At 38.2% G+C, this 24626-nt stretch overlaps 1 protein-coding gene across 1 annotated transcript in view; it reads left to right on the forward strand.

Annotated features, from left to right (window-relative positions):
• Window positions 1–24626, forward strand: part of MSH3 (mutS homolog 3) — a 3764176-nt gene that overhangs the window by 978109 nt on the left and 2761441 nt on the right. Inside the window, exon 10 of the mRNA XM_044064237.1 lies at window positions 2059–2173. Coding sequence (XP_043920172.1) covers window positions 2059–2173 — 115 coding nt within the window. The remainder of the gene's footprint in view (window positions 1–2058; window positions 2174–24626) is intronic.

Genomic DNA, 24626 nt, shown 5'->3' on the forward strand with positions numbered 1-24626 from the left:
GAAGGTTAATATTGGCATCCCAAGATAGTGGGCTGTGTACACATTGGTTTGCAAAATCCATTGAACATGTGGGAGAAACATACAAGTGTAGATTTTGTAAAACCGAATTGGAAACATTTGCACACCTCGTTGCTGGTTGCGACATACTAGTGGCAGAAGGGACTGTATGCTGAAAGGCATAATAATGTGGCAAGACTGTTGCACTGGGGATTGTGCAAACATTATGGTAATGAAGTGGCTGAAAAACACTGGGAACATGAGCCACAAAGCATCATAGAAAATGAAGAAGTCGACATCACATGGGATCATCCATTACCAACAGTTCAAAAGATAGATGTTAGAAAACCATATATAGTGGTCCAAGAAAAGAAGACAAAAGTAGGATTGATCATTGAAATCGCCACACCCAGTGACTACAGTGTTCTGTGTACAGAGAGAGTAGGAGCAACAGGTCTTATAAACCCTGTACAATTTGCAGAAGGAGTCATTACTAGGCACACTGCAGGTGCTTTGAAGAGCACTACTGGCTGACATCAAAGAATGAAAGAATACTAATTTCATGAACTTTAATGGCATTTTGATTTAGGAATGGCATCCATTCGTGACATGGTGTTAGAAACTCAAAAGACTTGGAGAAATTAAAAAAGAGGATGAACTCCTGGCTAAGATGGGAGTAGGATATAAAACTCTGAAAGTCAAGCTGTACATTGGGCTTTCTGTGGTGGTAGTCCAAAAAATTAACAGTGATGTAAGAGTAAACGTACTATAACAGCCACAGTTACGGTAGGTTCTTAAATAACTGTACCTTGTTTATATTGGCTGTTGGGATTACCCTTTCTTCAGCTCTGCTGGGGCTATGTTCCTGGCCTCCTGTGATGGGGAGGGTGTTAACTCCATTGCCTTCATCTTCCTATCAGGAGCCTTCATCTTCCAGGCTGAGGGGTAACTACTTTCCTCATTTTGATGAAAAGATCATGAAGGCAGCCATTTCAGGTCACCCCTCAGGTCCCCTCTATTAGGACATGTCCCTTGAGGCTGCTTCATATTGGGTCTCCAGGAGGGGGCACCTTGGAGGCACTTCCTTTTTGCTTTCAGGGAGAATCAAAAGTCTTTCCTCTTCCCCCTTGGTCATGTGGTTTGAAGAAAGGTTTCTGTAGGTTATGTTCCTCTTTTGCAGGTTCCTTTTCTGCATGCCATAATAGTTACGGTGTTTACCTCACAGACACAAGGTGCAGAGTTTGATTGTCACCTTTGAAGGGAAATTAGCCACACTTAAAATGGCCTACAAAAACAACTAACGTAATACTTAATCTACTTAACCTATAAAGATTACCATTTGAAATATTGCATATTATTTGTGTTTTGGAGGTACTCTCTGGTGCACACTACTTGATTTTTACTTGCATTTAGAACAGTTTCATATTTATAGTATTTGGTTGCTTTATTTGAAATGATAGCAGTGTGAAATGAAAGTTACCATTAAGAAACTGAAAAAAATTCTACGTGTAGTATATGGATTATAAAAATATTATATTTTAACAGGATTTGCGAGAAGAAATTTTCTGTAGTGAAAACATTTGAAAGAAATGCTTTACAGACATGACTGTTTCCAATTTTCTTTCTAGTACTGAAAGCTTCTGGCCATCTCTCTCAACTGTCCAGATTTTTGCTTTATATTTTTGGTCTGTTCCTCATAAAATTTGTGATTTTCTGGCTAATCAGTTACTGAAGTGATAAAAGAATATCAGACATTTGAGTTTCAGAGTTCATATCCTTCAGAGAATGCATGGTAACAAAGAGCCGTCATTTTACCAACGTTCTAAGTTTATAAGAATAGTATATATAAAATTTGTTCCTTTTTGTGGCTTTGTTCAGATTTCTTACTCTTATCAGGTTGAGAGAAATGTTCTTGTCAATTTCAGAGCCCCCCCCCCCAAGCTTCATTAAATGCCTCTTAAAAGATCCAAGTGTGTCTCACTTTTTAGATAAAGATCAATGTTTATTTTCTGTTAAGAAAAGTAGAGAGCATTAACAAATAACTTTTTGTATCTTTTTAAGGTTCCCAGCAGTTGTCTAGAATACTGAGTTTGGAAAAGTCTGTTATTTGCTGTCTGTCTGCACTTATCAGGTACCTTAAAGAGTTCAGTCTAGAGAGAATACTTGCCAACAGCAGGTAAGAATTTAAGAGGAGATCCATTGCTGCATACTTAGTGACACTGAAAAAGACTGTGTGTGTTTAAAATGCAGGTTTCAATACTTTTATCATTCATTGCAAGCACTATTCTTTGCTGACATTTTTCTGTATTTATTTTGTGTCACTTATGTTTCATGCAATTGGTAGTAACCCTTTGAAAAGTGATAAATATTTGAAGTTATGTGCTAAAAGCACTGGTTTGAACTAGTGTCAGGTGGATTTATACTTTCAAGTACCTTGAGTCATCATTTTCTTAGTGGTAAAAAAAAGAGAGAGAGAGAGATGCATGTTTAGATTTATTTTATTTATTTTATTTTATATTTGTTAACCGGGCTAGTCTAGCTGGATACATATCCTTTTTCAGTAGAGGCCCGAGGAGAAAAGCTCCAACATAATGGTAAAACACAAGTTGAAAAAAAAAACAAGTTATAAAAAATACAGGTTATAAAAAATTCAAGTTATAAAAAAGTAGACGTGTTACATTGACAAGATTAGTAAAAAAGTACATTTTACATAGAAGTACTATGAGACAAAGATCAATCGGCTGGTAAAACATAGCAGAGATATGTTATAAACTAATAGTATATATACGAGTTCAAGAGTCACCCGCTTATATTTGGGGTAAAGAGGATTTTCAAGATGAGTGAATGGGAACAAGAGTTAAGGAGATAGGGGACTGGATGGATTTGGTATGAAAGTTAGATATGTTAGGTTAGTCAGGTTCAGGACATGGGCATAGCCATTGTGTCTTGAGATATTCTTTCAGGTTCTTTTTGAACTGTTTGTGAGAGGTTGTATTTCTAAGGTAGTTTGGGAGGCAGTTCCATGGCTTGCCAATGGAGTTGGCAAAGAGGGCATCGCCGCCAGAATTGTTAGCTTTAATGGTTAGGATCTGGGTGCTGTTGGATGATCGGAGACTATTTAGGTTAGTGTATGGGTTCAGTATGCCACACAGAGAGGGGGTTCTATCTGGTTGATTCATTATTTTACATGCTTCAGTGAGTTGGTTGAGTTTGAGAAGGTTGGGCAGTTCCAACCAGCCAAGTTGCCTCAGGTTATGACAATGGTGGGTGCGATATGGAGAACCTGTTATAAATCTAGCAATGTGGTTATAGGCCAGAGAGAGCATGTTTAGTTCACGTTTATTGAGGAAAGAAAGGACTGGGGAGGCATAGAGGAGGGTAGAGAGGAGATGTGTGCGGGCAATGGTTAGTTTGGCAGTAGGAGTTAAAAAGTTTTTTATTCTGTACATGGATCCAAGTTTTTTGTTAACAGATTTTACGGTTTGGGTAATGTGTATGTCAAATTTGAGCTTATGATCAATAGTTACTCCTAGTAATTTGGTACTGGTGACAGGGGTTATGATAGTCCCATTATTGGATTTAACATGGAAGGTAGTATTATCAGTATTTGGGAGTTCTTTTCCTAGGGTAGAGAAGACGTTGTGGAAAAATAGTAGTAATTTGGTTTTGGTTGGGTTGAGTAGGAGTTTGAGGTCGGTGAACCATTTTTCTACTAGAGAAAAACAGAGTTGAGTGGTGGTTTGGAGGTTGAGGAGGGAGACATCTGAGCAGATTAAGGTGGAGTCGTCAGCGTATTGGATGCAGGTGGATTGAGGGATAACTGAGTGAAGGTCATTAATGAAGATGGAAAACAGAAGTGGACCCAATATTGAGCCCTGAGGGACACCTATGGTATTGGGAAGCAGGCCTGATAGTCTATTTTGCCACAGGACAGCCTGTTGCCTACCAGTTAGGTAAGCTTTGAACCAGGTTAGTGCTGGGGTGTCCAGATGTAGGGTTTCAAGGGTGGACAGAAGGAGCTGGTGGTTGACCATATCAAAAGCTTTTGACAGGTCAAGAAAGAGGGCGGAGGATATAAGTTTGCTATTGCGATTGTTATTAATGGAGTCGACAAAGGAAAGGAGGGCAGTGGTTGTACTGTGGTGGGGGCGAAAGCCATGCTGGGTGTTGGATAGGAGATGATTGCAAGTTAGGTAGTGAAGAAGTTGTTTGTGGATACATCTTTCCATAATTTTCGCTATTGGGGACAGTATAGCTATTGGTCTGTAGTTTGATATTTCCGTGGAGGTACCTCCTTTGTGAAGCGGGATGATGTAGGAAATCTTCCAAATAGTGGGGATACGGGGATACTAGCTTCAGTAATGGTTCTGTTGATAAGGATGGATATAGGGTATGCAATAACATCAGACGCAATTTGTAAGAATTCTGCTGGGAGGTGATCAGCTGCTAGAGTGGTTGGTTTTAGCTTTTTTAAGAGAGTACTTATGTATGATGTGGAGACTGGCTTAAAAGTGAATGGGGTAGGGGCCTCAACATGGGGTTGTGTGGCAGATGGGGGAGAGGAGGTTAGGTGACTGGCAAGGGTTTGGATTGTCTCGGTGAAGAAAGAGTTAAAGGAATTGGCTATTTCTTCCTGCCCTTTCTCAATGAGTTTCTCGGGGTTTGGGGTAGTAGTTTTACCTGGGTGCTGGAGGTTGTTAAAACATGCCCAGAATTTCTTTGGGTTGTTCTGGTGTTTCTGCTGGAGGTGGCAGAAGTATTGTTTTTTGTCTAGGGTAATGGCTGTTTTAGTAGTATTTCTTAGAGTAGTAGTATTTCTCATTATATAAACACAGTCTTGGATGCATTGGAGCTAAATATGTATTTTTCGTGTTGGACCAGGTAAAACCTGATATAAGGGGAGGTTTATGGGAAGAAATTCTTGAAAATAGAGAATTATGGTGGCAGGTTTACCTGGATTCCAACAACAGCCCTGGTATGAATGATTTTTTGACTATAACTCCCCTTCTGAAAATAAGGGCAAATAAAATATAATGTTATATCAATTATGGTCACTAGAGGGCATACCCACATTGTGGACCCATAGGATTCACTCAATAAGTGTATTTGGATACACATACATTTTTATATTAAAAAGTGGTTTTAAACTACATCGTATTTATAATTTGTTTATGTATTTTTGAGTTTTGGAATAAATAATTGTGTAGGAGTAGTCCATAGAACATGATGGTTTTAATATAGGAGTTTTTAACATATGAGTTTTTAATGAAGCACGTAGCACTTTATGAAATTCATGAATATTAATGAACTACATGAAGTATAGAAACAATAGGTGTGTTTGAAATAAATTCATCCAATCCAGTAGTTTTTAATTAATTTAATGGAGTATTTAAACCTGTCCAGTATGTTTTTATGTTGTCTGATGAAGTCTTTGGTGACGAAAACGCAGTTTGTCAAGTGTATTAAAGAGCGTTCATCTTATCGGAGGTTTCGTTGCTATTATTTCAAGTCTTCCTGCTTTTATTCTCAGTTTTATTGTTATCTGGAAGAGATTTTGCTGCTTTACCAATTTTTATTCAAGTGACCGGTATTTGGTGTATTTTACAAGCGGACCAGGGCACCCTTTTTCATTTTTATTGGTTGTTTTCGAGTGCCTGCTTCTTGTTTTTTGGTCATTGTTCTAGTCAGGAGGGACTGCTTGTTTTGTGCACCGGAACCGGAGGTATGAGTACTACAGGGCAGGAGGATTCCGGCCAAACACGCCGATTAATTGGCCAGTTGACTGAGTTAATTGATTTATTAACTCCACTCTGTACTCATTTGGTGGTTAGCAGCAAAGGTAATACGGACATTACCGAAGATATGGAGGAGCAGGACCTTCACAGAGGGAAGCGGAAGAGACAGCTTATTGGCGACGATAACGGAGCCGGCGTTCTTCTTGATGGGACACCATTTAACCCACACAACACCCCTGTCATCCTGCAAGATATTTCCAACGGTGATGAACCAAGTAATAGTCAAGGAAGGGACAAGGAAGAAATTCTAATTATACCACTGGTATACAAGGTACTGTTAACACTAAAGTTATTCAAAACAACAAAACTACTGAGGAATGGCTTAAAAGAGACATTCAGTTTCATGTAAACAGACCTAATGTTAATAATAATTTTAACAATGTGGACAATGATACATATGCTATGAAACTAGTAAAATTAGATAAAATGCTTATGAAATACAGAACTCTTAGCATTGAAAATGCATATTTACAGGAATGTTTGGAAAAGGGAATTGTCCCTAAAGGCTTGAGAGTTTATAAATTTCCGAACAATGTGCACATTGGGACACATTTTCATGAAAGTTTACTTAAAGTTTTTAATGAATGTGGCTTGCAAGTCATTAGACTTATTATTGAAGAGAATAGCAAAATTCAAAAGGAATTAGGAACAGACATTGCTAACCTTGATGCATGTATTACAACTGATTTAGTACACAATATTAAGGAAGAAAATGAGAAGTATTTTTCTATAAGAAGAAATATTGATACTAAATGTGAGGAGGTGATACAGAGAAAAATGGGGAAACTACAAAGGGACATCAGGGAGTATGAAACTAATACAAGTTATCCAAAGCCTAATAATCAGTATAGTTACCATACACGTTATGGGACTAAGAAATATCATGGAAGAAGTGTACCATACTACAACAGACAACAATTTAATGATGGGAATGAAGGTTTTGCAACAGATTTTGAAGCTGATTTTCCTCCTTTAACACATCGGGGACAGGATCAGGAAAACAATAACGAATATGGAGGAAATTTTCAGAGGTGGGGGGGGGGTAAGAAGACAGGGAAGACCTTATTAGATACCCTGGACTTGGTGGATTATTCCAATGATGTCAATGTAATTATGAACAATAATGTGAAACACACCTATGATAATTTTACCATATATAATTTTAGTGCATTAAAATTGAATCCAAATCATTTTTCCTTACTAAGTAAAGGATTAAAATACATACCCAATAGAAAGGGAGATTTTACACGTACAATACTTGATGTTAAGTTATTCACTAGGAAGATCAATTTGGGAGTCATGGCTTCTAAAATGGGGTTTAATAAAGAAAAATTGATTGATAACACGTTAAAGAGGAAATCCACCTACAATCCACCTTTATACCCCCAGATCAGGAATTTTGAAAACAACATGGTTAATATAGTGAGAAATAAATATCCAGGATATTGGGCACAACACAACTTGAGTAAAGATGAGAATCAAATATTAAAAGAATTGAGTGATAATCCCTCATTGAGGGTCATGAAACCTGATAAGGGGGGTGGGGTTGTTATAATGGAACAAATTTTGTACGAAAGTAAAATGAATACAATCTTAAGGGATGAAACAAAGTATATTGAAGCTACAATGAAATTAATATAGCATACCATAGGATAGACTCCATTCTGCAGGATCTAATGATAGAAAAAGTCATAGATGATACTACTTTGAAATACTTGGAAGTTAAGAAACCGAGGTTGGCCACTATTTTCGGTATACCAAAGATACATAAGGACATGTTGAATCCCCCTCTAAGACCCATAGTTACGGCTGAGGGGTCTAAGACAGCGCCTTTAGCCAAATTTATAGATGTCAAGACTAAGCACATATGGATTAACAAGAATTTAATTTTAAAAGATTCATGGGATTTCCTTGGTGAAATAAATCAGGACATGTGTAGAGAAGAAATCAGATTTATAACTATAGATGTTATAGATTTGTTTGGAAGTATACCACATGCAGAGGGCTTGAGTCTATTTGAAGAAGCAGTATTCGAAGATGATGATATGAGTCACAATGACAAAATAGCAAGTGTGACACTTATGGATACTGTGTTAAAATACAACTTTATATTGTTTGGAGGGGAAATTTACAAACAAAAACAGGGGGTATCTATGGGGCAGCATGTGCCCCACATTTGCCAACATAGTACTGTCAAAATGGGAAGAGCAATTCATCACTAATTGTAAGTATAAGGACCTATGGGTATTATACCACAGGTTTCTGGACGATATTGTCCTTTTCTGGATAGGAGTGAGGCACAATTTGTTGAATTCATGGATTACATCCATAGTACTACCTCATATTTAAGGTTTACCTACACTATAAGTACAGAGAGTTTGAAGTATTTGGATATTGAGTTATATAAAAATGTAGATATGTTTGAGAGCAAGGTTTATAGGAAGGATACGTATGTAAATTCTTATTTACATTTCAACAGTGCCCACCCATTCCACAGTAAAAGAACATAGTTAAAGGACAATTTAAGGTTCCCGAATGACTTCCAATGATACAGACTTTCAGAAAGAATGTACTTTATTACATAAGATGTTCAGGCGAGGTTATCCAGAAGAATTCATAAGGAATTTAAGAAAAGAAGTAGAGGATGGAAGGCTGGATAGATTTAAGCCCATATTAGGCAGGGGCAAGGATATGAAAATGAATAAGGGGCCTACTGTAAAAGGTAATAATAATAATGAGAATACTCAAATTAAATACAATAGGAGTTTGGTATTGGAATATAATAATTCCAATGTAAAATTGTGCGAAATTTTCAAAAAAGAATGGAATCAGTTTAGATCCATTACAGATATTGAAGAAATAACAAAAATGACACCCAAGATTGTGTTCAAAAACCCATTTAACATAGGAAATATACTCGAAAGAAATAAGAAACAAGCAAAGGAGGGTATTTACAGGAGATGGGGGACATATAAGTGTGGTAGATGTAATCAGTGCCCATATATTGTTGATAGATCGAAATAAACATAGAGAGTAGGAGAAAAAGAATTACAAGTAAGGACCACTATAATTGTGATAGTAGGGGGGTGGTATACATAGCTATTTGTCAAATTTGCCAGTCTTTTTATGTTGGAAAGACTGAGAGGTGTCTTAAACGTAGAATCTACGAGCATCATTACGACATCTCTAGGGCTAAATCTACCAATGCATTATATAAACACAGTCTTGGATGCATTGGAGCTAAATATGTATTTTTCGTGTTGGACCAGGTAAAACCTGATATAAGGGGAGGTTTATGGGAAGAAATTCTTGAAAATAGAGAACTATGGTGGCAGGTTTACCTGGATTCCAACAACAGCCCTGGTATGAATGATTTTTTGACTATAACTCCTTCTGAAAATAAGGGCAAATAAAATATAATGTTATATCAATTATGGTCACTAGAGGGCATACCCACATTGTGGACCCATAGGATTCACTCAATAAGTGTATTTGGATACACATACATTTTTATATTAAAAAGTGGTTTTAAACTACATCGTATTTATAATTTGTTTATGTATTTTTGAGTTTTGGAATAAATAATTGTGTAGGAGTAGTCCATAGAACATGATGGTTTTAATATAGGAGTTTTTAACATATGAGTTTTTAATGAAGCACGTAGCACTTTATGAAATTCATGAATATTAATGAACTACATGAAGTATAGAAACAATAGGTGTGTTTGAAATAAATTCATCCAATCCAGTAGTTTTTAATTAATTTAATGGAGTATTTATACCTGTCCAGTATGTTTTATGTTGTCTGATGAAGTCTTTGGTGACGCAGTTTGTCAAGTGTATTAAAGAGCGTTCATCTTATCGGAGGTTTCGTTGCTATTATTTCAAGTCTTCCTGCTTTTATTCTCAGTTTTATTGTTATCTGGAAGAGATTTTGCTGCTTTACCAATTTTTATTCAAGTGACCGGTATTTGGTGTATTTTACAAGCGGACCAGGGCACCCTTTTTCATTTTTATTGGTTGTTTTCGAGTGCCTGCTTCTTGTTTTTTGGTCAGTATTTCTTAGATGTTGAAACTTAGTTCGATCTTGGGGGATTTTTGTTGCTCTCCATTTGTCCCAGGCTTAGTCACGGAGTTTAATTTTAGTTTTTGTTTCTCTAGTAAGCCAAGGAGCTATACGTATTTTGGATCTAATTTGTCTATGTGGGGCATGTGAGTCAAGTATCTTAAGGAATGTGTTGTTAAAGTAGGTCACACTCTCCTGGAGGGGTAGTATTCTTAATATGGTCCAGTTACAGCATTTTAGTTCAGCAAGAAATTGTTGTGGGATAAATTTATTTTTGTTTCTAATTAGTCTATATACAGGAGGGTTGGAAGTAGGGCATTTGTGTTTAATAATATAAGTTATAAGGTGGTCACTGAGGTCATTGGGAAGGGTGCCTGTAGTATAGCTGCTTGAGGCTCTATTGGTAAGGATCCAGTCAATGGTACTTTCTTTTTGGAAAGAATTGCCTATTCTGGTAGGGGATAGTATATGTTGGGAAAAACCATATAAGTTAATGGGTTGTGGGGTTGTATGGGTGGAGCAGAGAGCCCAGTCAATATTAATGTCCCCAAGTACTAGGTTTAGATATTTTTCTTCCTATGTAATATCCAATTAGTTTCATTAGTAGTCTGTCTCACTAATCCTGAAGGAAACCGTAATCTATAATGTAGTGACCCACAAGCACTGGCTTTTCCCAAGCTTGTGTATCCCCACAACAGTGCCTTCTGCAAGGTTTGCATGCTTACTGAAGTAAAATTGCAGATGTAGTACAGAGGTAGCTGTGGCCATGGAATCTTGGACTTCTTACTTGGAAGTGCTGTACTGGACTAGATTTGTGTTTTGACCTATGTGGGGTGCTAAAAAGTTCTAAGCCCAGACAGCTTTTTAATTTCTGAGCATTATTTTGCCTCTGTAGCTGAAAGAAGGGTTGTTTCATCTTGTAAAGTGCCAACTTGCAGAATTGCAGTGCTATGTTTTGACATTGTTTCAGATCATTGATTGAACCATGTCAATGAAAAGTGTGAAATGTTCAAGTGCAGAACTCCGAGACGTCATTAACTTCCTATTCTTGGTGGAGAAGAAGAAAACTCCAAAGGAAATCCATGAATGTTTGATGGAAAGATTGAGTGACAAGTGCCCTTCTTACTCAAATGTGAAGAAGTAGATCTCTTCAACATAGAGATTTTGAGACTGAAGATGCAGAAACATCTGGGAAGCCTCCAACAATGTCAACTCCTGAAATTGTTGGCCATGTCCATGATCTGATTTTGACAGATCAGCAAATATCAGCTAAAACAACTGCTGAGACACTACAGATATCCAGGGAATGTTTTGAGTTTATAATCCATGATCAACCAGGTATGCAAAAGCCGTCAGCCAAGTGGGTGCCCAAATGTTTAAATGCAGACAAGAAAAGATGTCGAGTGGACACTTCCAAGTTGAACTTGCAGCATTTTTGTCAAGCTGGTGGCACCTTTTTGGAATGACTAGTTACTGTTGATGAAACATGGGTATACCACCAAGATCCTGAGACAAATCCACAGTCCATGCAATTGTGGCACTAAGGTTCACCAAGGCCAAGGAAGTTCAAGACCCAAAAATGAGCAGGAAAAGTCATGGCCAAAGTGTTTTGGGATCAGGAAGGTATTCTAATGAGTGACTGTCTTCCAAGGGGCCAAACAGTTAATACAGAATACTACTGTAACTTAATGTGCCGATTAAAGGAGGCATTGAAAGAAAAACAGAGAGGGAAGCTACAAAAAGGAGTTCTCTTTTTGCAAGACAATGCACCTGTTCACAAGGCTGGCAAAATGATGGCTGTTTTGACAAAACTGGAGTTGGAATGCATAGACTATACACCCTACTCACCAGATCTTGCTCCATCTGACTATTTCCTCTTTCCAAACCTTAAAAAGAGTTTGAAAGGGCAGCAATTTTCGAGTGATTCAGAGGTGATTGCAGCAGCAGAGCAGTATTTCAGTGACCAGACTTCAGACTTTATTTTTGGCAAGGTTACAGAAACTTCAGACACAATGTGTCAAGTGTGTTGAACTTTGGGGTGAATATGTTGAATAACTTGTAAGTTTCATGGCTCCATGTCATTCCCTTCTAGGTCAGGCTTAGAATTTTTTAGTACCCCCCCGTTAACTCATATCATATTATACAAAGCTGAGAGAAGCAAGTTGAATGTGATGTCGTAATAATGCGGATGAGTGTGCAAGACGAGAGAATTGTTTCCGAAAGCTTTCGCTAGGCTACTGATGCATTATTTTTGTGAAGACAGTTCTGATTGATTAATGTAGCTGTCTAGTGTGTTTGCTACTATATTATTCTGTATATCGATGCCTTATTTTCTTGAAGGCAGTTTTTTTGATAAAGGTAGCTATCTAATATGTTTACTAAGATTACGGCTTGTTTTATCAGGGTCCAAATGTGTTTTAAAATGAATTATCTATATGTTAGTACGAAAGTTTTTATCTTGTTGTATCTGTGTATAATATGATACAACTTGAGCAATGTTTTTAATAATATATATGTCAAAAGTTGTTTTTTGAGAGAATATGTTTTTAAAAAGTAGAGGGGACCATGTGATGATGTCACTCATGGTACGTGAGGACACATAGCAAAGTGGAAAGTTACAGATTAGTGTTTTGAAAAATAGGAGCGTTAAACTGTGAGTATATTAAGCTGTCTTAAATTTGTTAACATTGTATTTATGGACTGATGAAGCCACATGACGTGGTGAAAGCGCTTACCAGTTAATAAAATTAATTTATTTTATAGTATGTGTTGTTTGGAGGTGTACTTCGTGGCATCGTTGCTTTTTTTTTCTCTATTTTAATTGTTGTCTACACACCTGTAAATCTTGCTGTAGCTTACATATACCCCTTAAAATAACCCATAAGGCACATAAACTTATGAGATACATTTAGGAGGTTTGGCTGGGCCAATAAAGGCACCAGTGGTTATTACCCTAATATTCACCTATGAACCTGAATATTGTATTCCATATGGGTAACAGCTTGTCTGTGAAACCCTTTTTTCTTTGAAGGGGCTAACATGCCCTTACCTGATGTGACCTTGGAGTTGATTATAATAAGTAAGGGAGGTATATTGGACTTTGACTGTAGATGCTGGACACGAGGGATGGGGCTTGCCACCCATAGCACACACACTCCATTTTTAGCACATTTGTATCTGCATTTTTACTGTACTTTTACAGACTCTGTTTTTGTGGACACAGCACATGACTTTTTCATTCTCCTGTTGCTTTATCAGAGGTCATGAACTTTATTAACTGGATGTTTGCTTATAAAGAATTATACTGCATGCATTGTATTCTTCTGTCAACTTGTCTTTATGATAGGGCAGCAATTTGGTTAAGTTATTTATTTTTTAATTACTGCTGTGACTATTTATAACTGCACATTATTACTAGAATCTACACTGTTGTATGTTAGGTGGTTGGGAACATTTCTCCAAGTTTATTTATATAAACGTTTCTTGGGCTGTTTGGGTCTCCCTCACTTAACATGTGTGAGAAAATTCATGTGTCCATTCATAAATATTAATATTTCCAAATTGTGCAGCTGTGCTTTCCATATGTTACAAGCTGCTACACAGACGTGTTTGCCACCATTTTAGATGGCAGTGTCTCTTAAGGATGACTCCTCCATATTTTTCAGATGGCAGTGCTGTCTCCCAGAAGAGTCTTCAGCCTTTCATATAGTAGTTCTTCTGCAAAGGTTCTCCACTTCCTACTTGGGTGTCAGTACAGCTACATATTAGAATCCCTGCATTCATTTCCAGAGGATATTGTCGCATACAACAGAATCCTCATTTCCGTACGTCTGAGCCCCTGACATCTTGGATGACCAGAAGTTGAGGCTGTAGAGGTTAAGATAGGAGATAATGTCCTTCCCCAACTGAATTATTAAGTCATACCAGATCAGATTCTGGTTCCTTCAGTTTGAACTCTGAAGTAATTATTGCATTTTATAACATTTGACTGGTCTTTTACACTTTTAACCCATGCTTCTTTAAGCAGTCTATCTTACGGTGGAGAAACTAGTCAAGGTAAGGCAGTTGCCCAGTGTATTATTGGAAACAGGCCCCTCTGTCTGTGTCCTTTTAGTGACTGACATCAGTAGCAATTGAGCATTCCTGGACTAATTGTGCCTCCTTTCTTGTAGATTCTTGTGTAAGTTTAGTTAGAGGCATTGAAGTACTGCTGTAAACCCCAAGTTATTACTTCTGTCCAGAATTTTCCTTGTGCCTCTTTTGACTGAACATATATTCCAATAAATTTTGTGGTAGATGTTGGGGCCCCATCACAGATAGCAGTGCCATACATGAGGATCCCCCAACACCCCATCTTTCTATCAGCAAGCATTCACTTAGGCTCAGTGAAGAACAAGAAATCATTCTTTCCAGGCTTCTTCCTCGTGTTCTCCATCACTAGCTAAGTACTGCAGCCCTGGTGGTGAGAAACCTTTCATGGTGTACTGGGAAAGTAATTATAAGGAGCCCAGACACACTCTTCAGGTATGCTTCATTGTGTGCCATCATGTTAATGTATGGTCATAATTCACACAGATGTCTTGGCTCCTTGTTATGGACTCTGAGCACTATCATAATACTGAAGTAGCAGCTTTAGTTACTTCATTACCCACCACCACCACTGTTATTCAATTAATCAAGGGTAAAAGTACACTTGTTTGAGGCTGGCAGCTAATCATGAATATTATCATGAGTTCATACCAGGAAGACTCACAGTCAAAAAATTAAGTGTTGAAGTAGTTTTCTAACCTTTTGTGAATGTCTCAACTTTGCCTTCGATTCAGGTATCTGTGATTTTGGAGCTTTATTACTGAATAATACAGTATTTTGTGATATACCTAGATAGCACAGTATGCACTCACATTTTATTTTATACAAACATTTTCAGTATTTGCACTCCCTTCTTCAGGATATGTGTCCATTGACATTCTTCTGATTGTTAGATGGCTATTTTGCCATGTGCAAGTAATACTACTGTCAGTTCCTTTGACATGAATGAACCAGGACCTCTGTTCAGGTGTCACTCCTAAAATCTGCTTCACACTTCCTCCTTTGGTGTCTTAAAAGTTTTACAGAATCTGGTTCATTAAAGAGTCTGTTTTTTTTAAATGATTATCATGTTGAAACCTCTGTAAGTAGTTTTTTTGTCTCACTTTGATATGTTGATAATCTCAACATAACCAATCTACATCATTAAACATCTAAAAACACCGTCTACTAAGCAATTGGTAGCAGGGTTTCTGGAGCATTACTGTCAAGGATAATTCCATTTTGTTTAGCAAAGTGATGAAATTTTTCTGACAGGGATTGATTCTCATCATCTTTCTTTGTGTGTTTTGGTAACCCATAAGAAGAAAATAATCCCAGACTATGTATTTGTATATCATTTCAGACTGGCAGAGTACTTCTAGCCATTTTGAATATGTATCCACTGCAATCCAGGAAAGGCCCTTGAAGAGCCTGTATGCATTTTTTCTAGCATCCACCTAGAGATTCCCATGGATGTGTAACAGTGCTTGTCTTAATAACTTGTTTCATGCAGAATACTGTACATACTCTACACATCATGTACTCAGTCTGATCATTTGGTTTATCCCATCTCTTAAATTTTTATGCTAATGTTTTCATCTGAACAGTACCAGGATGTTAGATAAGCACTTCTTTCAGTACTGCTTTCATCATTTTCCACAGAATAATGATTCTAGTTCCTGTAAGCACATGTTGTTTGTCTACTGAAAGCTCGGATATTCTGTTATGGTATATCTTTATGCTGTCATCAATACAGAGGCTACTTATGATAATAAGACCCAGGATTACATTATCACTAATTTCTGGCAGTAGCACTCTTAAGAGCCATGTCCAGTGCTGGGTCATTCTGTGTTCATGGCTCTAACATTGCAAGCTGCTGCCATGGTATGCAACCCTTTGTTCTTTGAATATAATGTTAATTATAACCACACAATAAATTATTCAGTTAATATAAAATTAAAAACAGCTAACTTCCGGTAAAACACATTTTATTCCCTTGGAGCCCTGATTAGCAGCCTTCCAGAGCAGAGCGAGAATACTGTGACACAAAGAAATATATATATAAACATGGAGTCACATAATAAGCAATAATTAAAAGCAATTAGGCAATTAATGTTAAAGCTATAAGTAAGAGAATAGCACATCATCATACTTGTAAATTTAGTTGGACAGGAAATAACTTTCTACTTTGCATTCCTCTTTCATTCTCCTAGGAGTCAAAAAGTGTATTTCAGCAAAAACCCACAGAAATTTATGAACACCAAAAGCAGCAGCAAAATCTCAAGCAGAAGAAAATGGAAGGCAAAATGAACTTTATTAAACGTTCTAAAGATAAAGATCCTTAGGCCAGTTTCGGTGTATCCCACCTTCTTCACTGTATAAAACAGGTAATGCCATCACTAAATGCCTAACATTTAAACTTACCAAAACATCCATAGATGATATTAACCCATTTTCACCAGTATTTAAGTCCTGTATAGAATAAAGAACCCAACTTAATCATCCAAGTCTTTATTTTTTGTTAAAATGTCATGGCACCCTAACTTATTAGGTGTATTGCGAACAGTTTTATGCCAAAAAAACCTAAAGGAAGCAGAAGGATGTACTTTTGTATTATTGGGTTTGTAGTATTTTATATCACTCCAATGTTCTCTAATTTGCAGCCTAAAATTTCTAGAAGTTTGGCTCACATGGGCTGAACATGTACATGTTACAAGATAAGTAATCCATCCAGTATTACAGGTGATGAAATCATGTGTATAAAAAATGAAATTAGTTTTGGCAATAAAAAAAAATCCTTATTTTTCATAACAACTGAACAACAGGAATAATGCCCACAAGGAACACAACCATTTAATCTACTTCTGTGCAAAGTAATTTGTTGTCGGCTTGGTATTTTATATGAATGTCTAGAAAAAGGATTTAAAACATGTCCTGTAGTAAATCCCCTTTTGTAACTGAAATGACGGTAAGAAGGTACAATAGCAGCTGTATCCTGATCAGCTAACAAGTTGTTCCAATATTTATTGATAATCTGTCTAAATCCTTTTGAGTTGGAAACATATGTTGTAACAAAAAGTAAATGTGTGTTTTTGGTTTCCTTGTGAGATTTATGTTAGATTTGTTCGTCTAATGCTTTAAACATGCTCCTTGACTCATGAAATAGACTACTAATCATGACATCTGTCAGTAAATCTTTGTCTTTATCTGTCTAAATCATACATTTAACTGTAAAAAAAACTGAGACTTGGGAATATTTTGATGACAAAGTAATAGTTTAAGGGTGTGCACACACAACAAGGTATTAGTTTAAGGGTGTGCACACTTATGCAACCAGCGTATTGTACGTTTTTGTTTTTTATATTTTTTCCCCTAACAGATTTGTTTTTCAGTTGAATTGTGCAGGTTATAGGTCACATTAAAGGTGGAAAAAGTTTTGGAATGATTTATTGTGGTCTCATTTTTTATATCAGAAAAACCTGGCTTTTTAACAGGGGTGTGTAAACTTTTTATATCCACTGTGTATGGGCAAAACAAGGTCCCCTTTTCCGTACTCTTAGCCTTTAAAAAAAAAAAAACATTCTTGATTAGAGTAGAAAACATTTTTTAGTAAGTACATGTTCCTTTAAATAAATCAAAAGTATATTAAGACCTGGTGGACAAATATCATCCCTGATTAACCAATAATCAATGGCCGTTAAGCCTGATCAGTGGGTTATGTTAGTGTACAAAGATTGAACATCTAAAATAACCATAAACCATTGATCTGATAATGTCATTTTCATTCGTTCCTCAACCAAAGGGTTTGGACCCAATCCTCAGATCTGACTCTGCCACTTTCTAAAGCTTCTAGGATCAGAATCCCGAGCTCATTCCTTACCCACAATGCCCCTGACCACTACAACACCTCAGAACTCATTTGCCACTCTTCAAGGGGATCGGGCTTGTAACTTCTCAAACTCCTTTGGGGTTTGTGAGTGTTATTATATCTTTTAAGTCTTTAATATTTTTTTCTGATATTTTCCTTCTTTATATTCCCTCCTTACCCATATAATGCTACCTTTTTGATATTTCTTGTAATTTTCATTGGTAGTTTCTTCTCTTTCTATATACCTGTTGGTATATCTCCTAACTACCATTGCTGGTAGTTTTTCTTTCTTTTTGTTTTCTTAAAAAAATAAAAAGGTTTCTTTTATTTGTACCTTAACTCTTCCATTTTTTTCAGGTATGGCAGTTAAACCAACTGGATTTAAAAAATGCACTTCCTGTAGGCATAAGATTCCTAATTCTGGATTCCCCATGTGCTGTTTGCGCGGCCTTCATTTAAAAGGCTATTAGCGATCAGAGGAACAAACTTATTTTACAAGGTCTCCTCCCTGCTTCAGTTTCCTCCACAGGTACTTCTTCAAGGGTCAAACCTCCAGTAAAAAATCCAAGGATCCCAGGGAACACCACATGCACTCTCCTGCCTGGACATATCCACAATCTTTGTCTTCAGAACCTCCCAAAAAGGTTCCAAAACTGTCAGATCTGAAGGCTTTGGATCCAAAACAGTGTACCTGTATGTCACCTTGGATCCATGTTCCCAGATTCTCCTTGAAACCGATGTCCTAAATGGTTATGGTCACCCTTTTTACAGGAATCTCCCAGAAGGTCCTCTAGGCTATGCTCCCCATCCTCTTCCTTTAGGTCCTCTTGTAGTCTTTCTGAAACAGAGTTGAATAGGATAATGAGGAAATTCCTCAGGACACAGGTCCAGATGGGGTTTTGCTAGATCTGTCCCCCACTAGATCTGTGAGCCACCAGCCTGCTTGTCTTCCTGTTTTTACTCCTCCGATCTGACCATCCTTTATGGAGCCCACAGATCCTAAGACTGTTGGAATCGACATGTCGGATCTGCCAGCAGTTCCTACTTCAACGCCAACTACCTCTCTGACCCGATAGGCTCTAACTCTGTTGGAGCACGACTGTTGTTGGAGCCAAATTATTGGCGTTGAGTCTGAGGTTTTGACTTAGACTACACCATTTTTAGAGCCATCATTTCCTTTCAGAGCCTCTGCGCTTCATAGTTCGGTTCTAACTCCTCCTTTGGAGTGGGAGATCGGGGAGACTCAGGGATTGTTTGCTCTGAGAGTCTTGGCTTCGGAGGGTTTGTCCTTGGTCTCTCTGGGTCCCTCTGTCTTCAAGGTGGTGGAGAGGGTCTTCTTTCAGCTGAGAGTAGTGTTGACTCTCCCATCTTCAGATCCATTCCCTGCTCCTTCTTTGGATCCTGTGTCTGAGCCTTCATAACCTCCACCTCAGGGACAGCCGGGCCAAATGAGCTTCCAAACAGTACCTGTGGAGCTCCCTGTCTCTTCAGATACTTCCCCTGAACATCTCACTGAGGAGGTTTCTCATAAGAGAATGTGCAAGAGGAGGCATGTAGATTCCCCAGAAGAATTCCTGACAGAAGACACTGCCTTTGAAAAGGGGAAGGGCCCTCTAGATCTCCAGTGGAAGATGTCTCATTTGGAGATATCCTAAAGATCCTTTGCCAGAAAGGTGGTTGGTCTGCCCAAAACCCTTCCCAGGAGGAATTGGTGTTTTTGGAAGCCTTCAGGTCTGGTCCACCTACATCTTGGGTCCCCCACCCCGCAGATGAACTTATAGATCTTGTCTCATACAGGGTGTGGAAGGAACCAAACTCCGTGGATCTTATCCCAAAACGACCAGATAAAATACTTAGTGCCCCTACAGATAGCACTGGACAAAAGGAATTCCTGTAGATGCCATGGTTTTTGTGGCAGCTATGAAGAAGGAGCTTGCAGAACAGAGATCCACTACCCATCTCCCTAACAGGGAATCTTGGGCTTTGCACAGATTTGGGAAGTGAATCTATATGTTAGTGTCTTTTGCATTGCGATCACTGAATTACCTGGTATACTTCACCAGATTATAGAAGAAGTTAATAAAGGAACTCTCTAATTCTGCTTCAGGGCCCATGTCTGTAGAGGGTCAGAAAACCCTTTTCTCAAGAATGGCCACCCTACAGTCCATCTCAAACATGTCCATGAAGTTAATCTTGCATGCAGCAGAGGGTAACTTGAGAGCAGCCGTTTCAGGCATAGTCATAAGGAGACATGCCTGGATGCAGTTATGTGACTTAATGGAACCTTTTAAGGCATCATTCATCAGTGCCCCCTTTGATAGATCATCATTGTTTGGCTCAAAAGTGAAAGAGAGTCTCTCCTGGAGTGAACAGGACAGGAACACCTTGTCTGTTGCTGGAATTTGTTTTTCTACCCCACAGAGACCTTTTTCCAGGAATCACCATGGTGGTAAGAAAATGTGATTCAAGAAATGTCAAGGTCCTTTCCAGGAGTCACATGAAGATTTTTCCCCCAGAGGCAGAGGGGGAAACAAATATAATGATAGACGTTATCCGCATGGCAGAGGGGGTCCACAGAATCAAGGATCTCAAGATTTCTTCTCGGACAGGTCCTTCCAGCACTCTTGAATGGTTGCCTGAATGTTCCTCTCTGGAGGCAGTCAGGAGGGGGCATTTATCCTTGCACCAAGAAGCCTATCTAGCCATTACAAATGATCTTTGGATACAAAGGATAATATCCAGAGCATTCTTCATTCCCTTTTTACAACTTCCTTTCTGATGTTCCACCCAATCAGAGGGAGTTAACAACTCAAGAAATTGCAAAGTTGCTAGGCAAAAGACTCCTCCAGAAGGTCCCACCAGACCAAACAGTATCTGGAACTTACTCAAGGTTCTTTTTAGTACCAAAAAAGTCAGGGGACCTAATACCAATTATGGACCTAACTTACTTGAACCAGTTCATAAAGAAATCCAAATTCCAGATGGTCATGGTCCAGTCTATTCTACCTTTTCTGCAGAAGGATAACTGGATGTGCTCAATTGACCTTCAAGATGTGTACTTTCACATCAAAATGAACAGACTCTCACAAAGGTATCTCCACTTCAGCTGGGAGCCAGTCATTTCCAGTTCAGAGTCCTTGCCTTTGATCTCACCACAGCCCCCAAATGTTCACCAAATGTATGGCAGTGGTAGCAGCTCACCTGAGACTGCTTTCATTCAGAGTTTTTCCCTATTTGGATGACTGGCTTCTGACAGCACCAATCAGGCATCTACTAGTAAAAGCCAGAGGTTATCTGCTTTATCTAGCATGTGCATTGTGAGTCATCATCACCATGCAAAAGTCTCATCTGCAACTAGTCCAAGTGATAGATTTCATAGGGGTCTGCTTGGACACAGTCTGTTGTCTAGCTTTTCTGTTTCAGAACAGAATTCTTACATTGAGAACACACAGCAGGCAGGTCCTTACCATTCCAGCTCCCCAAGACTGATTCTCAAAGCATTAGGTTTGATGGCTGCCACTATAACTTTGATTCCCACAGCTTGTTTACACATGAGAGTTCTATAATGGAGTCTATCGGTGCAGTGGTCCTTTCATCACTAGTCCTTGAGTCATCCCATAAAAGTGTCTTGAATGTGCATAAATTCTCTTGTTTGGTGGGTCCACTTTGAAGAAATCAAACGAGGCGTATGTTTATCCTTCCTCCCCCCAGTGCTACATTGACCACAGATGCCTCCCAGTTGGGGTGCGGGGGACATTTTTTGGGATAGATGGTCCAAGGTACGTGATTGATACAAGAGACCAATTTGCATATCATCCTCCTAGAGATGAGAGTGGTGCTTCTAGCATTGTAGGCCTTTCAGAGCTTTCTCACTCTAGAGAGTATTGCAGTACAAATGGACAACATGTCGGTATTCTCGTGCATCAACAGACAGAGGAACTCAGATCTTACCCCCTTTATCAAGAAGCAACAAGGGTTTGATAAGGGGCAATCTCTTCCACCCGCTTCCTAGTGGTAACGCACATACCAGGGAAGCCCAGCATTCTAGCAGACAGGTTTAGCAGGACCTTCCTCATGCCTCACTAGTGGTCTCTCTAACAATCAGTGGAAAACATGATCTTCCACAAGTGGGGTCAACCTTGCTGTGACTTATTTGCATTCACTTCCAACAACAAATGCAGCAGGTTCTTTGCCCTGATCCCTCCTCAGGGACAGTCGCCAAGAGATGCTCTAGTTCATGTTTTACCCTCCGGTCTCCTTTATGCTTATCCTTCACTACCTCTCATCCCCAAATTTCTTCGGAAAGCACAATGGTTGAAGAGTGATCCTCATTGCTTCCTTTTGGCCTCAACAGGCATGGTTTCCCTTTCTTTGGTCTCATTTAATATGTCCTCCTTGGACACTGGGTCACAGTCCAGACCTCTTATCTCGTTCATTAGGACAGATTCATCCATATCTTGTAAACCTCAGATTGACCACATGGTTTCTCCAGTTCTAGTAATACCTAGACTTTCCAGGCTTTCTTCTACAGTTAGAAAAATGGTGGTGTGTTCCCATAAAGCCTCTGCTAGGAAAATCTACATGAGTAAATGGAAAAGATTTAGTATTTGGGCCCATCAGAAACAATTAGACACCTTCACTGCTCTAATCCCAACAGTACTGTACTTCCTTGCTTCAATTTTCCTGGCTGGAGCAAGGTTCTCTACTTCTTGCTGTCTTTCGGCTTTTCCCGGTTATGGGTTGCCACAGTGGAACTCCGGTCTGCTAATTATTAGCAGTAGATTTTCACGGTGCCGAGTTGCCAGCTCGACTCCCAACCTTCAATGAAGGCACACCCATTCAAGCATGTCTTTTGGAACGCCACTCGGCAAGTTTCTCTACTATTAAAGTTTAGTTGGCAGCCATCTCCAACTACCATATAGGGGATAATGCTTCCTCTTTAGAATCATCTAAATTGTGTAAAGCATTTCATAGGGGTACCTTCTTATTTATACCTCCCAATAAAGGACCTCACTCCACCTTGGGTCTCAACATGTCTTTATAAGCTTTAGTACATTCTCCTTTTGAACCACCAGCCAAGGTGGATCTCAAATTTATTAGTTGGAAAACTGTTTTTGATAACTTTAACCTCTACAATACGAGTTTCGGAACTACAAGCACTATCTTCCAAACCACCATATTTGATTTTTCACAAAGATAGAGTTACCTTGCGTGCATATCCTTCTTTTTTTTTTACTTAAAGTTGCCTGTGAAAATAATATCAATCAGGTCATCAATGTACCAGTTTTCTTCTCTAAATGTGAAAATAAAGGAGAATATACCCTTCATTGATGTACATAGACAGTTGCATTTTACCTGGGTAGAACAAAAGCATTCAGAAAATCTGAAAAATTATTTGTTTCCTTATCTAAAATGAGAATGGGAAGACCAGTCTCAAAGGTTACCTTGGCTAAATGGATAACAGATTGCATTTCCTACGTCTATTCTTTGAAAGATATTACATTACCTAAATAATTGGAGGCACATACCACCAGATCAATGTCTACTTCAGCAACCTTTTAGTCAAGAGCCTCTGTTGAAGATATTTGTGCAAATGCCTCTTGGTCAAATTCTCATACCTTTGTTGCACATTACAAATTAGATATCATCTCCAGGAATAGAGCTGTCTTCTCTGTTGGACAGTGCTCCAGAATATCCTTCCATAAGAGCCACCAATTAATGAACGTGACAACATCAGATAAAGAAGTTATGTACTCACCATAATGTTCCATCTGTGTTGTCCATTTTCATTCTTCCTCAAACTCCCCCCCCCCCCGTTCTTCTTGTGAGAAACCTAATGTAAGTGTTGTTAGGAACCATAGTTCCTGAACTTTAAGCTCTCACTTTCCTGTTACTGTATTTTATGTATATAATATATGTAATAGAAGCAAACTCGATTTAAGTGTTGTAGTGGTCAGGGGCACTGTGAGTAAGGGAGGAGCTCGAGATCTGGATCCTAAAAGCTTTAGAAAGTGGCAGAGTTGGATCCGAGGATCAGATCCGAACCCGTTGGTTGAGGAAGAAGTAAAATGGACAACACAGATAGAACATTATGGTGAGTACAGAATTTAATTTTGCTCCGTTTGACAATCCTAATGTTTATAAAAATTGGGCTGTATCCTGTAAACTAGATCTTACCGAAGTTAATAAAGGTTTGGCAAGAATTCTGTTAAAAAGCCCTCTACTTGAAACTAGAGGTCTCCCAGGTGGATTAATGGGATCCTTGTGTATGTTGGGTAACATATAAAAATATTGTGGTTTAGAATCAGTTACCATTGTATGTGAAGAAGTTCTTTTGGAAATAATTCCTTCTTCCATAGCTTATTTCAGGAAATCATCAGTGTCAGAGTTAAACTGTGTGTGGGATCTAACACCAATTTATGATAAAAACAAGCATCCAAACGTTGACCGTATGCTTTATTATCATATTTTATTTGATCCCATAAGACCACTACCCCATCCTTATTGGCATTCTTAATGATGTTAGGATTGTTGCCCAAAGATTTCATTGAATTTCTCTGTTCTTTAGTTAAATTTTAAGACTTGTCAGTATATAAAGATTGGTTAAAATCTAATTCTTTAATAATAATGTTTTTTAAAAGATGCAACATTTTTATTACATGCAAGATTAAAGGTGAAGGTCTTAAGCCTAAAAGAGTCACCTTTCATCCTCCTAGGTTTTAAAAAAAACATACAGTAATAAAGCATAACATTCCTTGAGATAATTCATAAACTGACACATTGAAATTGGTACCTTTGGTACAAAATTTAAACATTATCTAACAGAGAAACAT

Source organism: Protopterus annectens, chromosome 2.part2, assembly GCF_019279795.1.
Source record: "Protopterus annectens isolate FY-2018-M chromosome 2.part2, PAN1.0, whole genome shotgun sequence".
Taxonomy (NCBI): Eukaryota; Metazoa; Chordata; order Ceratodontiformes; family Protopteridae; genus Protopterus; species Protopterus annectens.